Source organism: Mauremys reevesii, linkage group 2 (assembly GCF_016161935.1).
Source record: "Mauremys reevesii isolate NIE-2019 linkage group 2, ASM1616193v1, whole genome shotgun sequence".
NCBI lineage: Eukaryota > Metazoa > Chordata > Testudines > Geoemydidae > Mauremys > Mauremys reevesii.
Genome location: NC_052624.1, coordinates 134,799,757 through 134,812,364, shown reverse-complemented (window position 1 = coordinate 134,812,364; position 12,608 = coordinate 134,799,757). Strand labels below are relative to the sequence as shown.

Genomic DNA, 12,608 nt, shown 5'->3' with positions numbered 1-12,608 from the left:
CTTGAGTCCATTCCGTCAATGATCTGCAAATCAAACATTGCTCCATGATGGGGGTTTCACCTAGAGCAGCAAGCACTGTGCATGGGGATCGTTATTGGTGATTCCCCCCGCCCCCGATGGACAATGTTTAAACCCTGGTGAGGGAACTGTAGCGGGGTGATCACCCACTCCTGTCCTGAAGGGCTTAAAACAGCCCTGGGAGAGGGCTGTGGCAGGGAAAGCAGCTAATAGGCTGACTGGGGAAGCAGCCACAGCTGGGCCATGCCCGAATCAGGCCACAGCTGGCCTTATAAAAGGCCAGTGAGCCAGGAGCTGGCAGAGTCTCCCCCTAGCTGAGGAGGGAGATGGGTCTAGCTGCCTGAGCCTCAAAGAGTATGGGAGTGAAGCTGGGCTGGGGAAAGGCCAGAGAAGCAGGGGATCTCCAGGCTGGTGACTCCCCAGGCTGCAGGGCCTGGTCCTAGGCCCATAGAGGTACTGGGAGGCAGAGGAAGGCAGCAGGTCTGAACCTCCTTGCCTGTGATGAGTGGCTTTTACACTGCAGTCTGCCCCAGAGAGCAGGGGCTTGATGATGACTGGCAGTAGCCCAGACTGAGGCAAGGTGGGGATTAGAGGGTTGGGGGTGACCCAGAGGCAGAGTGTGGGGGTATTGCTGGGGGAAGTACCCCAGATAAAAGGGCACTGGGGTCTAGGACGGACATGGGGGGGCAGCGGTAGTGGGACACTGGCCTGCAGAGGGTGCTCCGGAGGCTGGAAGAGCTAATTCCCTGAGATGACCAGCAGGAGGCGCTGCAGGGATGAGTCCCTGCATCACTACAGGAACACAAGCTCCAACTAACATTAAATCTAACTAACACTGTATTAGCGGTACTAATGAACTATATAAAACTAGAAAAAAGTCACTGAATAAAGGATTGTGAGGTTGAAAACTACACAGAGCTGCAACTCCAGTCATGGGAGGTAAAAAGGAACCGAGGGAGGTCACGGTCATGCTGCTTCATAAGCCAGGAGAGGGGCTACAGCTATGAGATGCGAGCACCTCCCCTCCAGAGGTACTGCTAGGCAAAATTCTCCAACTCCAGAGCGCTGGGCATGCACACACTTCAGTGGAATACACAGCTGCATCTACTTGAAGGTATAGCAGAGTATACACCCTCACTGAGGCTGGAGCTCGGACTCTGAGATCCTTCACCCATCACTGGCTTTCAGAGCCTGGGCTCCAGCCCAAGACCAAATATCTACACTGCTATTTTTACCCTGCTGCCTGAGCCAGGTGCAACTGACCTGGGCTTTGAGATGTGGTGCCATGGGTTTTACTTTGCAGTGTAGACATACCCTGGTTCTTCCACCTTTAGGGTAAATCCGTCAATAGAAATTGGAAAGTCCAAGTGTCTTACATATATCAATTAAAAATTGAGAATCACAGCCTGCTTTTCTCAGTGGTTAACTGCATTAGTCTTTATTTTCTAAAAACGAGCCAGGGTACAACAGTGCTCCCAGTGAACAGATACTCCATTGCTTTCCACGTGAGCAGGCTTAGGCCTCCAGACTACAAGCAAATGGCACATTTTATTGTTCAGAAATTAAACTGACTTTGAAATATTAACACATCTTGCTGACAAATGGTCTCTATTTATTTATTATTTTATGTGGTTTATCAGCACAAAAACTCTGGGTCAGGCATTTCCTGACCGGTAATGACTAGCGAGATTAAGAACACCTCCATCCACTAATTTGCTTCAGTACCGTAAATCCTCCAGCCAGTCATTAACAGACAGGACGTACCTTCCCCATCAGGCACTGCTTACATTCTACAGTATTCTACAGTAATGGTCAAATGCACACTGTGAAGGCCTTATTAACATGCAATGCAAGTTTGGGGTCCCACTTTTGAGAGGGACCTGTGTAGACATGCAACATGCAGGCCAGCTCACTCTTCTGCACTTTTACAGTGGAATAAGAGAGGGAGGCAAGTGGGCAACTCACAGATGAAGTCCTGCTCCAAGCATTGTAAAGCTCCACTTTTGCTTAGGACTTCATAAATCCTAAAACCAGACCGGGGGAGAAGTTTACAGACGAGTGTTAGTACAATGCATGGAGGAACAGAAAACTGCACACTTCTGCTGACTGTAACTCAATCATGTGGCAGTGCCTTGGAGCACAGCAGAGGGCTTTAACAGATGCATGCTAGATGTACACACAGAAATGCAGATATTGTTTGCAGACATGCAAAATCATGGGACTGGCTGAGTCATTACACTACTTGAATCTATTTCCTTATGATAACTATCCTTACACCTCTTATCAACTGTCTGTAATTGACCATCTTGATTATCACTACAAAAGTTTTTTTCCTGCTGATAACAGGTCATCTTAATTAATTAGACTCAGAGCTGGTATGGCATCTTCTCTGTATGTATATATATACTCTTATATGTTCCATTCTATGCATCTGAAGAAGTGAGTTGTAGGCAGGGGTGGCTCTAGGCTTTTTGCCGCCCCAAGCACGCAGGCTGCCTTCAACAGCTTGCCTGCGGAAGGTCTGCTGGTCCCGCGGCTTCCGCTGGTCCCAGTGGCTTGCTGCCCCAAGCACGCACTTGGCGTGCTGGGGCCTGGATCCGCCCCTGGCTGTAGCCCATGAAAGCTTATGCTCAAATAAATTTGTTAGTCTCTATGGTGCCACAAGTACTCCTGTTCTTTTTAAAATCACTACAGTTACAGCCATATGAATGTACACACACCACACTTAGGGTAGGTCCATACTTACCCGCCGGGTCGACGCGGAGAGTTCGACTTCTCGGAGTTCGAACTATCACGTCTAATCTAGACGCGATAGTTCGAACTCCGAACGCGCTCCCGTTGACTCCGGAACTCCACCGCCGCGAACGGCGGTGGCGGAATCGAAGGGGGAGCCGCGGAGTTCGATCCCACGGCGTCTGGACAGGTAGGAAATTCGAACTAAGGTAGTTCGACTTCAGCTATGCTATTCGCGTAGCTGAAGTCACGTACCTTAGTTCGACCCCCCACCCCGTAGTGTAGACCAGGCCTTACACACACGAAGTGGCAATGTGCACCCCCTCAAAACCACAGTTACTGTACACAAACCGACACCTTGCACTGCATATACAATGTGCTATGAGCCCGCGTGTGGCAAGCATGTTGTGTATATGTGTATCATGCCTATGTCTAGTGTGTATGTACATAAATGCAGTGTATGGAAGAGACTGCACATTTACACACACAGTCATTCGTACAGCCACGCTCGCTGTACACCTAGGCGCGCACACTTGTTTACTGTCCAGCTCAGCAGGCACCAGCTGCTTCTCCTGTGCGGATTGCAGCAGCTAGAGGTGCTGCTGTGCCCGGGCGCCGGCGTTAGGTGGAGCAGAGAGATGCCGCTCTTTCCCCTCCTCTCCTGAAATGAGGCCGGGTGTGTGTCAAAACCCACGTGTTTAGAGAGGCAGACGCCGAGAGAGGAGACGTAGCTGGGCCGGGGCGCAGCGTCTCCGGCCTCAGCCCGCTTTCTGCACCACCGAGGCGGCCGCCCAGGAGCCCCAGCCAGCCTCCTGCGTCCCTCTCCTCCCACAGCCTGGGGAAGGAGCCGGCGGCGGCGGCGGCGGCGAGACAGCCCGGCTCATCCTGCCCCATGCCGGTGGTTGGTTTGTTTTTGTTCCCACCCCTGCGCCCATCCCCCTGCTGCCGGCTAGGCTAAGCCAGGGTACCTACCTTATTTTTGTGTGTGTGCCCTAGCGCCTATAATGGAAAACCCGCCCGCTGAAATTTCTGGTGGTGGTGGTGGTGTCCCTCCTCTTTTTTTTCCCAGCAGCAGCAGCAGCAGCAGATCATTGTTGTGTGGGAGGAGGGCAGCAGGGATGGACTTGATCTTTTGGATTTCTTGCTAAGACAGCAACACACCGCGCAGAGCGGAGCAGTGCGGGCGGAGGAGGAGAGAAGAGACCGCTTCGCTGCTGCTGCTAGATGCAGAGCCTCCCCCAGCCGAGCCAGAAGCTTGATTTTTAGGGGGCTTTTCTTTTCTCTCTTTTTTTTCCCCATTCCTCCCCCCCTTGCAGTTTCCCTGCTACGGCAGATGTGTTTGGGGTTCTCGCACAGCAGGGACTATGGTGAAATTTCCAGCGCTCACTAACTACTGGCCCCTGATCCGATTCTTGGTTCCTTTGGGCATCACCAATATAGCCATCGACTTCGGGGAGCAGGTAACTCGCCGGACGCCTTTTACCTTTTCTAGACGTAGCCAAATGCAGCCAGCCATCGCTGGCCCTAAGGGATAAATTACTGTGCAAGCTGCTGCTTTGCAAATGTGCCTTATTAGGATCCCTATTGCTGACTGTTGACAAAACACCCTCTGTATTTCCCTGTGAGCCTAGGGTCGCTGATGGCAATGCACACATGGGCTGTATTTGATTGTCAAATGTGGCCTTTCCTCTGCCGGGTGTCACTATAAGGTGCCACAGGATTCTTTCCTCTGCCAGAACATCTGTAGGAGACTGTAAAATAGGGTGCACTGTGGTCTGTAGGTATCCCGAGAGGAATTTGCAGATAGCAGTTTGCAGAAAACAAACAACATTGCTGCTGCTTTGCTCAGTGCATCACAAATTTTTGCCTGAATGCAGAATATCGATTGTCTCATTTATTTGGGGGTGGGCTCTCTGTTTTCTGTTTCTTTTTCATCTCATGGTTGCTTTTGGGTTTGAAGCCTCCCTGCTGTGTTTGTGTGTTGGAAAGATCTGTTTACTGCTTGTTTATTACTCATCAGACTTTTTTCTGCTTTCCACCATGAATGTTAAAACATGATCTGTTTTGAACTCTACTTTGATGCATATAGAAGGACATCTTTTCAGTGCACTCAAGGATTATGTAATTGGGGATTACATAAAGAATTTGTCTATATTTTAATTTAAAACTACTTTAAGCAAAAATATTGTACAGTGGATTTTTTAAATTTGTGGGGAAAAGGGGGATTTTTTTCTTTTACAAACCTATTGCAAAGCATGTAGCAGGTTGAGCTGCTGATTGAGAATATTTAAACAGACATTGATTATGGTTATAGATATATCCTAGAGATACACTGCTAATTGCTGCTTGTTTGGGGCTTGCTGGTGTGCAGTTATATCTATTGATTTTGTGATGGAGTGAAGGGGCCTAATTCCCTCCCCCCTCATACAGCCTGCTTTATCTTGATCTTTTACTTCTTTCCAAGTGGCGTCATTGAAAAGCTGGTGCTGCTGCAACCTCTTCAGCAGGCAGTGAACCATTTGTAGGCACCAGTCCCTGCCACCTTACCAATGAAGCACTGTGTTTAGGAAACTCTTACAGGATGCTGTGTAATGATATTGACAAAGGATGGATTAAATCAATGGGGGGAAAAATAGGGTAGCATTCTCTGCATTAGTATAAACAGCAAGAGAGAATCTCTGAAATGTGAAGTGCTAAGCATTTAATTTATAACAATTTACTGAGCTGACTTTCTAACTCTAATTACCTTGAATACTCTTTTTGTAGTGCTTTCTTTGTCATCATTTTAAATTCACAAATTCAGATGCCATCGTATGAAAACCTGAGAAGAGTAGCATAGAGAGCCCTGGAATCTATTGCTAACAAACTTTGAAATGGAATAAGTCAATTGTGAACAAGTGTGCCCATTTCATCCTAATTAAAGTTCCACATTATTGCTGATTTAAAGCTGTTCTTTGCCTTGGACACCATCTAAAATAAGGCTCGCTGTATTTCCTCACTTTTTATCAGAGACCTATTTACTTGGCGCAGTTTCCTGTGTAAGAAACATAGCCACAAGTGGGTGGAAGCCCCATGCAACAAGTGAAGTAGCTGAATGCCCCCAGCAACTTTCATCCTTGTGATGTTACTGTTCCATCAACAGATAACCTGATGCCTTTTAGGCAATTCTTATACATACAGCAGCATATGCACCTACTCCTGCATTCCTTATTCAGGCAAAGATATTATACAATAAATTAGTGAATTTGTCTGTGTAAAAAGTGCGAGATTGGGCACAATTATTACAATGGAAAATGGATATAAAAATCAACTATTTGCCAAGATATTTCATTCTTATTCTTGTTTCTCTTTTCTTCTACATTTAACAAAAAATCTTTATTCTAAATTTAAGGAGTAAAAGATATTCCGAATGTTTTGATATATACAATTTGTTCTTGTCTCACACAAGGGCAATTTACTCTACCAGTCAGTTTTCTATAAATCCCACTCTCTGCCTCCTGACAAAAGAGAGAAAACAGGATAGAAGAAAAAAGGTGACTTAGAGGTACAAATGTACAATCTGCCTTATACAAGTAGGGCCTGATTCAGAGTCCATGCCAATCAGAAGAAAGTCTTCCATTGATTTCAGTTCTCTTTAGATCAGAACTTTCAACATTAACAAGTAGATCACAGAAGAACTCCTTGAATGCTGAGTGTTCAGTACGCTCTTGCCACCAACATCCCAACCCCCACTTACACTGGGAAAATGAGCATTTAGAAAATGCATGTTAAAAATTATTTATGCAGCTTTTTAAAATGGTGCTGAAAATGGTGGTCTCACTGCTGTGGACAGGGTCGATCAAGTTCAACACTCTTTGCAGCAAGGCCTGCTAGATACTTGGTAGAATGAGATATAGTGACAGGCATGGGATGCCTTTCAAGGGAGTTGGGCTAATCAGCTGCCTCCCAGCAGGGGGGAAAGAAGGCCAACAAGCTGCTCACTTAAAGGGGGATTGCTGCAGGGAGCAGAGAGGTTCCTGCAGGAGATTGTGGATCAGGGAAAGGATGAGGAAAGGGGTCTTCCTACACCAGCTAGGTGGAAGACTTCCCTGGGGATACCTGCTGGGTAGGGAGCAGCATAAGATTGCTGAGACAGAGGCCGGAGGAGAGGCTAGGTGACAGGACCTGGTTTACCTGTCTTCAGTGATGATGAACTGTGTTTTAACAATAAGTGCATCCCTGAGGAAAAGGGAATGAAATACTTACACTTGTGGGAGCTTCATTAATTTACTGGCTGGTGAGTTGGTTTATCCCCTCACATGAGAGTGGGGAAGCTGAGGCAGAAATGATAATTTTATTCTTTTCTTTTATGCACAAGCTTGTCCAATTTTTGAGATGTCATGTCTGCATTTTTCCCCCCAATGGATGCTACATGATTATCAGGCTAGTATTGTTGAGCAAAAATAGACTTTCCAGAAGATAAAGATTTGATGAGCCAGTCATCTGATCACTCCCTCCTGCGGTAATAATTTTAATAGGGCAAAATCAGAATAATTGTATACATAATAATGGGTGTGCCAAGGGACAGCTCAGAAGAAGCTACAGTACTTCTCCTTGTGCATTTATGATTAAGATAAGACTGCTAATATAAATCAATCAAATTAGCATGAAAGGAAGTTATTCCCTATGGCTAATAATCTCTAAAAGAAGCACAGAAGAATTTGTAGGTCGGATATAAGATTACTATATAAAAAGTAGCCTAGTAATATACACTGGCTGAACAGATGGAGCAGTCATTGAAAGAACACTGTAGATCACAAGACTTTTGATACAGCTTCCCCATTTGTTGTTTCCATGAGTAGAAATATTATTTGGGAGCACAGCTTTCAAAGCAGAGCCCTTTCAATAAAGTGGCTAAACTCTTTTTTGCTTAACACAATTTTGTGGGATTTGAGATATTTTTATCGTGTGGCTAAGTACAGGGAGGATAATACAGCTAAGAAATTGCCACATCTTTTGTTTGTCCTCTGCTGTCACTAGATAATTATTTGGCAAGTGATTTAGGAGAGGACTAAAGAACTTTGTGAGCATTGTACATTGTGGGAGATTAACAATAAGGGGTATTAAGTATTTTCAGAAGACGCAATGATTATGGGTGTACCATATGAACAGTGTATTTTTAATTATAATTCTGTATTGTGTTTAGGATGTAAAAAATGTTACAGTAACACCAGTGAGAACTAATAAACTCTCCCCTTATAGTCTGTTTCAGAGCCCATTAATGTCTGTGAAGATATTCTCATTGACTTTAAGGACCTGATCCAGCATTCTTTGCTTTGTGGGACAAAATTGTGATTAGATTTCAATCAGCTAACCTCATCTCAGTCTTGTAAACTTTTCTCAGACGTAGGCATCTGAATTTTGTTTATACTAAAAAACTGTAATATTGAAGTATGAATACAGAATGACTTAGAAGTGGAGGGGGGAAATCACAATACTAGCTCTAACACATTTGCTCTGTTTTTATGCTGACTTATGCTTTCCTAAGTACATTTAACATAAATGTTTCATTATGTTGAATAAGGTTTTGGGGGGGCTTTTAAGAATGGATCCCAGAAATTTTTGAACTCCCTTATTTTCTGCATCATGTATTACACCAAAATGTAGTGGTATAATAACACCATTATTCTCACTTTTCATCCAGGGAGCTTAAAAGCACATCACAATGATAAGCATCATTATCCACATTTTACAAATGGAAGTGTTGCTAATTCATGATTTTATCATGAGTGTCATAATATTTGGTGTTTTATTTAAGGGCCCAGGTACTGGAGACCAGTGATTACCTGAAAATACCAGCATATGTCTTGTTGTTGCTTTTTAAGTTTATATTTCTTGTAGTTGCAGAAAAAAGCCTTCAAAAGACTCAAAAACCAGAAGCCAATGACCGCACTCCTCCCCCCCCCCCCCCCAAAAACAAAGTATCATGATTTTTAAGCCACTTCTTTGGGAACTGACTGATTTCTTTTAACATTTCAGGGTTGGCAATACTGGGGAAAATGAAGTACTGATGGGGTAATGTATTTGCTCAGGAATGCCCAGTAAGCCATTGGCAGAGCTAGGAATAGAATTTGGGTCTGACTTGTTGGTCAGTGCTCTGTGCACTAAACTGTCTCTGAGGTTGCATCAGTAATAGCAATATTTTGGAAGAGTGTTCTCTGGTTGCCAACACCAGTTATCAATGTTGGGACTCCCTACTGTTGTCGTGTTAGCACTGGTGTTAACTAACTTCGAATCATAGAGTGCAAGGCCAGAAGATTAGCTAGTAGTCTGGCATCCTGTGTACCACAGGTCTCCAATATCGCTCAGTGCCAGCACATTAAAGCCAACAACCAAAATGAGACCCAAATAAATGGGACCCACAGGAGACTAGGTTATGATGTGCCACAGGCAGAGAAGAAAAGGAATCAAGGTGCACCAGTGCTCAAGGTCCCTGCAGTGGCCCTTACGTGCTACAAGTAAGGGTGTATGACACTGTTTTGAAAATGGAATCAGCAGCCAGTGCCACAGTAGGTGTCCCAACAATCAGCTGAAGCAATGTTATCAACCATGTTTTTTGTTTTTTTTCCCAACTGTCCATAGGATAAACAAGACCTGTGGCTCTTACTGTGAGATCCATTACCAGCAATTCATTAGCAGTATCGTATACACACACGCGTGCACATGTTATGTTCAGTGGCATTTAGGCTTAGGCAAGCTGAAACAAGGCAATGAAGGAGTCAAACTACTACTCCCTCATTAACTCTTTATTGTGCTTCAGTACTTCAGGGCTCTTGGGATAACCTGATAATTTTATACATTACATGTGGTATGGTACTTGGGGTTCAAATAAGTGAGTTACCATAAGAGCAATGAGACATCAACAGCCCTTATTCTAAATGTGTTGGCTGCTGCTGGTTTAAGAGGCCTAGTTTTATTTTAACAGGTTTCTCCTTGTAGTTAAAACCATTTTCTTTTCTTAAATGGTGACCAGAAAAACAGAACAAGTTGTGCATAAAATATTAAAGCGAATTAGTGAGACTGGAGAGTTTATATTCCCAACTGCCACTGTGGCATCTTGGCCAGGTTACATAACCTTTCGATGCCACAGTTCACTCATTTTTAAAGAGTGCATAACACTTACTGATGTCACAGGGCAGCCAGGAGAGTTAATACATTTCAAAAATACTCGAGATGAAAGGTATCCTAAGAACAAAGTATTATTATGATTGACGTCAGTGGTCAAAGACTAACCTAGATTAGGTAGGCCTTTAATACCACTTTAACAGAAATGTGACAATATAAGCTCCCATTGTAATCAGTGTAGGCTATAACTATATACAATAACCATGATTCCATTATTAGTATTGTATCCTAGTGGAAATACCATTAGGTTTTTGAAAATATTGCATTGCTATGACAATATTTAAAGACAGATTTTCCCCCTTTCACGTGTGTGCGTAATTCCTGAACTAAAGGGACACTTTCAGGTAAATTTAGGCCCAAACTTAGTTCAAGAAAACAAGTTTTTACAAAAGATTAAACAGAAATGTTTGTGGGTTTTTTTTTTTTTTTTTAAATGTTTCACTGGAAACATGTTGAAGGAATTACATTACATTACATTTGTAACGTAATGTTATGTTACAATGTTACATTACATTGTAACATTACATTACATTTGTAACCCAAATATTATAACATTGTGTTAGTACAGGAGAAGCAGAATGTGAAGCTGACTGGAAACAATAATGCAGTTTACCAATCTATATTGTCCAAGATAAGAAATCCAAGAAGTAAGAGCTAATCTGTAGCCACTAGGTGGAATGAGTAATGGCACAACTTCCAGAACCAAGCCAGTCTCAAGATCTCTGCTTCAACACTGACTCTGGGGCCTTTCTGCTGCCTGGCAGCATGGCTGCAATTTTCTTCCTTACCTTTTATATAAATTGTGGAATTCTCCTTCTGTCTCTCCATTAAGGCCAGTGCCCTTTCAGCAGCAGTCTGTGGCTCAGATATTCAAATCTCAGTTTCTATTGGGAATACTGCCTAGCTCCCAATTTTGGATGTGATAATAAAGGCATTCATGCTCTTAGGGAAATAAATTAGTGGTGCCAATTTAAAATGGTAACTCTTACCCTTCTTTTTCCTACCTGTATTCCCAGTTCCCAGCAGTTTCTCTTGTCCTCTTGCCAATGTATCTTACTTAAGAAATTGAATTGGGATACCCAAGCAGGCTATTTATTGGTCTCCCCTCTGGTCTGTAGGCACAGCACAGATACTGCAGCACTGCTAAGCACTGAAGGAGAAGCAGTGGTTTCATTTTAAAGTGATCGGAGCAGTTAGCAGCAGTGCTTCAAAGGAAAACCACCATCCCTTTTCCCAGCAAGACTACAGTTTTCAGCTACAGGAGTGGTTGGTTTGTGCTTAATGGCCTGAAGAGTAAACTGGTTTAGGGCTCTCAACTCAACTTTTATTATTTAAAAATTAAGTTAACAAGAGGCCATCCCCAAAGTGTGGGGTTGCTAGATATTGTGGGAGTGGAAATGAAGGGACGAGTCAAGAGGCAGTTGACTATCAAAGAACTAAAAGGTGGGGGAAGGCGAGGGGGAAAAGGCTAGAGGACAAAGGGTGTATATGGTTTTAGTTGCCTCCCCCTTCCCTGCCCCCCCCATACCAGGTAATAGATGCAAGAGTGTGTGTGTGGGAGGGGGAGGGGGAGAGAGATGTCTCACCTCTGCACTTCAGGGTACTTAGACATCACCAAAAAAGCCCCAAACAATTAGACAATCAGGGACACCAACCAGAATTCAATAGGAATTGATTGAGTTCTACAGTGTCTTCACATGGAAAGAGACCTTAAAACCAAAAAAATCCCAACAACAATGCAATTCAGTGTTATATGGTGTAGGCACTTAGTCAGACCTTATGCACAGAAAGTGGTGTGCTTTTACAATGCTGTTGCTTAAGTAGAGTGGAAGATTCTGCTTGCTTGTTGAGTTTAGTTACAGATAGATGCAACATAAGGCCACATTTGACAGACATTACCTCCTCAGCAGGGAGGCTAAAGAACCACGTTTTTTGTTTTTGTAATTAGGTCAAGCCTCATTGTAGGATTTTCATATTGAAGCTAGCGCCCCGACACTTGTTTGTGAGCACTGGTGTAGCAACCAAAGGTACTGTATACAGCATTCATGAAGAAGATAGCAATTACTTTATTTAGGTCTCTAGGAATTAGGATGACATTAGCATTTGGCCTAGTCACTAATAAATTAACTTGTTCCTGTGAAGTGTAAATAGAATGCTTAGAAATTGAAGCTGTTTTAAAATGAAAGGTGGATGGCTTAGCTCAGGGGTAGGTAAACTATGGCCTGGGGGCCGCATCTGGCCCTTCAGATATTTTAAACCAGCCCTCAAGCACCCACTGAGGAGCAAGGTCTGGGGTTTGCCCCGCTCCAGGCATACCATGGCTCCATGCGGCTCCCAGAAGCAGCAGCATGTCCCCGCTCTGGCTCCTACATGTAGGGGCAGCCAAGGGGCTCCGCACGTTGCCCCTGCCCCAGGCGCTACCTCCACAGCTCCTATTGGCCGGGAACCCTGGCCAATAGGAGCTGCAGGGGCAGCACCTGTGGACAGGGCTGCATGGAGCCCTGCCCCCCTTTGCAGCCCAACCCTGTGCCCCAGCCCGCAGCCCTTTCCTGCACACTGAACTCCTCATTTCTGGACCCACAGAGCCCGCACCCCCTGCCGGAGTCCTCACCCCCTTCCACACCCCAACCCCCATGAGCATTCATGGCCCGCCATACAATTTCCATATCCAGATGTGGCCCTCGGGCCAAAAA

General features: G+C 44.5%; 1 protein-coding gene across 3 annotated transcripts in view; it reads left to right on the top strand.

The window, feature by feature from the left end:
• Positions 1 to 3,441: 3,441 nt before the first annotated feature.
• ANKH (ANKH inorganic pyrophosphate transport regulator) overlaps positions 3,442 to 12,608 on the top strand; it is a 151,864-nt gene continuing 142,697 nt past the window's right edge. The window contains exons 1-2 of one of the 3 annotated variants that reach the window (XM_039524071.1): positions 3,442 to 3,652; positions 4,068 to 4,211. In XM_039524071.1, the coding sequence (XP_039380005.1) occupies positions 3,644 to 3,652; positions 4,068 to 4,211 (153 nt within the window). In that variant the 5' untranslated portion in view covers positions 3,442 to 3,643. Of the gene's footprint in view, positions 3,716 to 4,067; positions 4,212 to 12,608 lie in introns of all 3 variants that reach the window. The other 2 variants (XM_039524073.1, XM_039524072.1) reach the window with 2 other exon arrangements.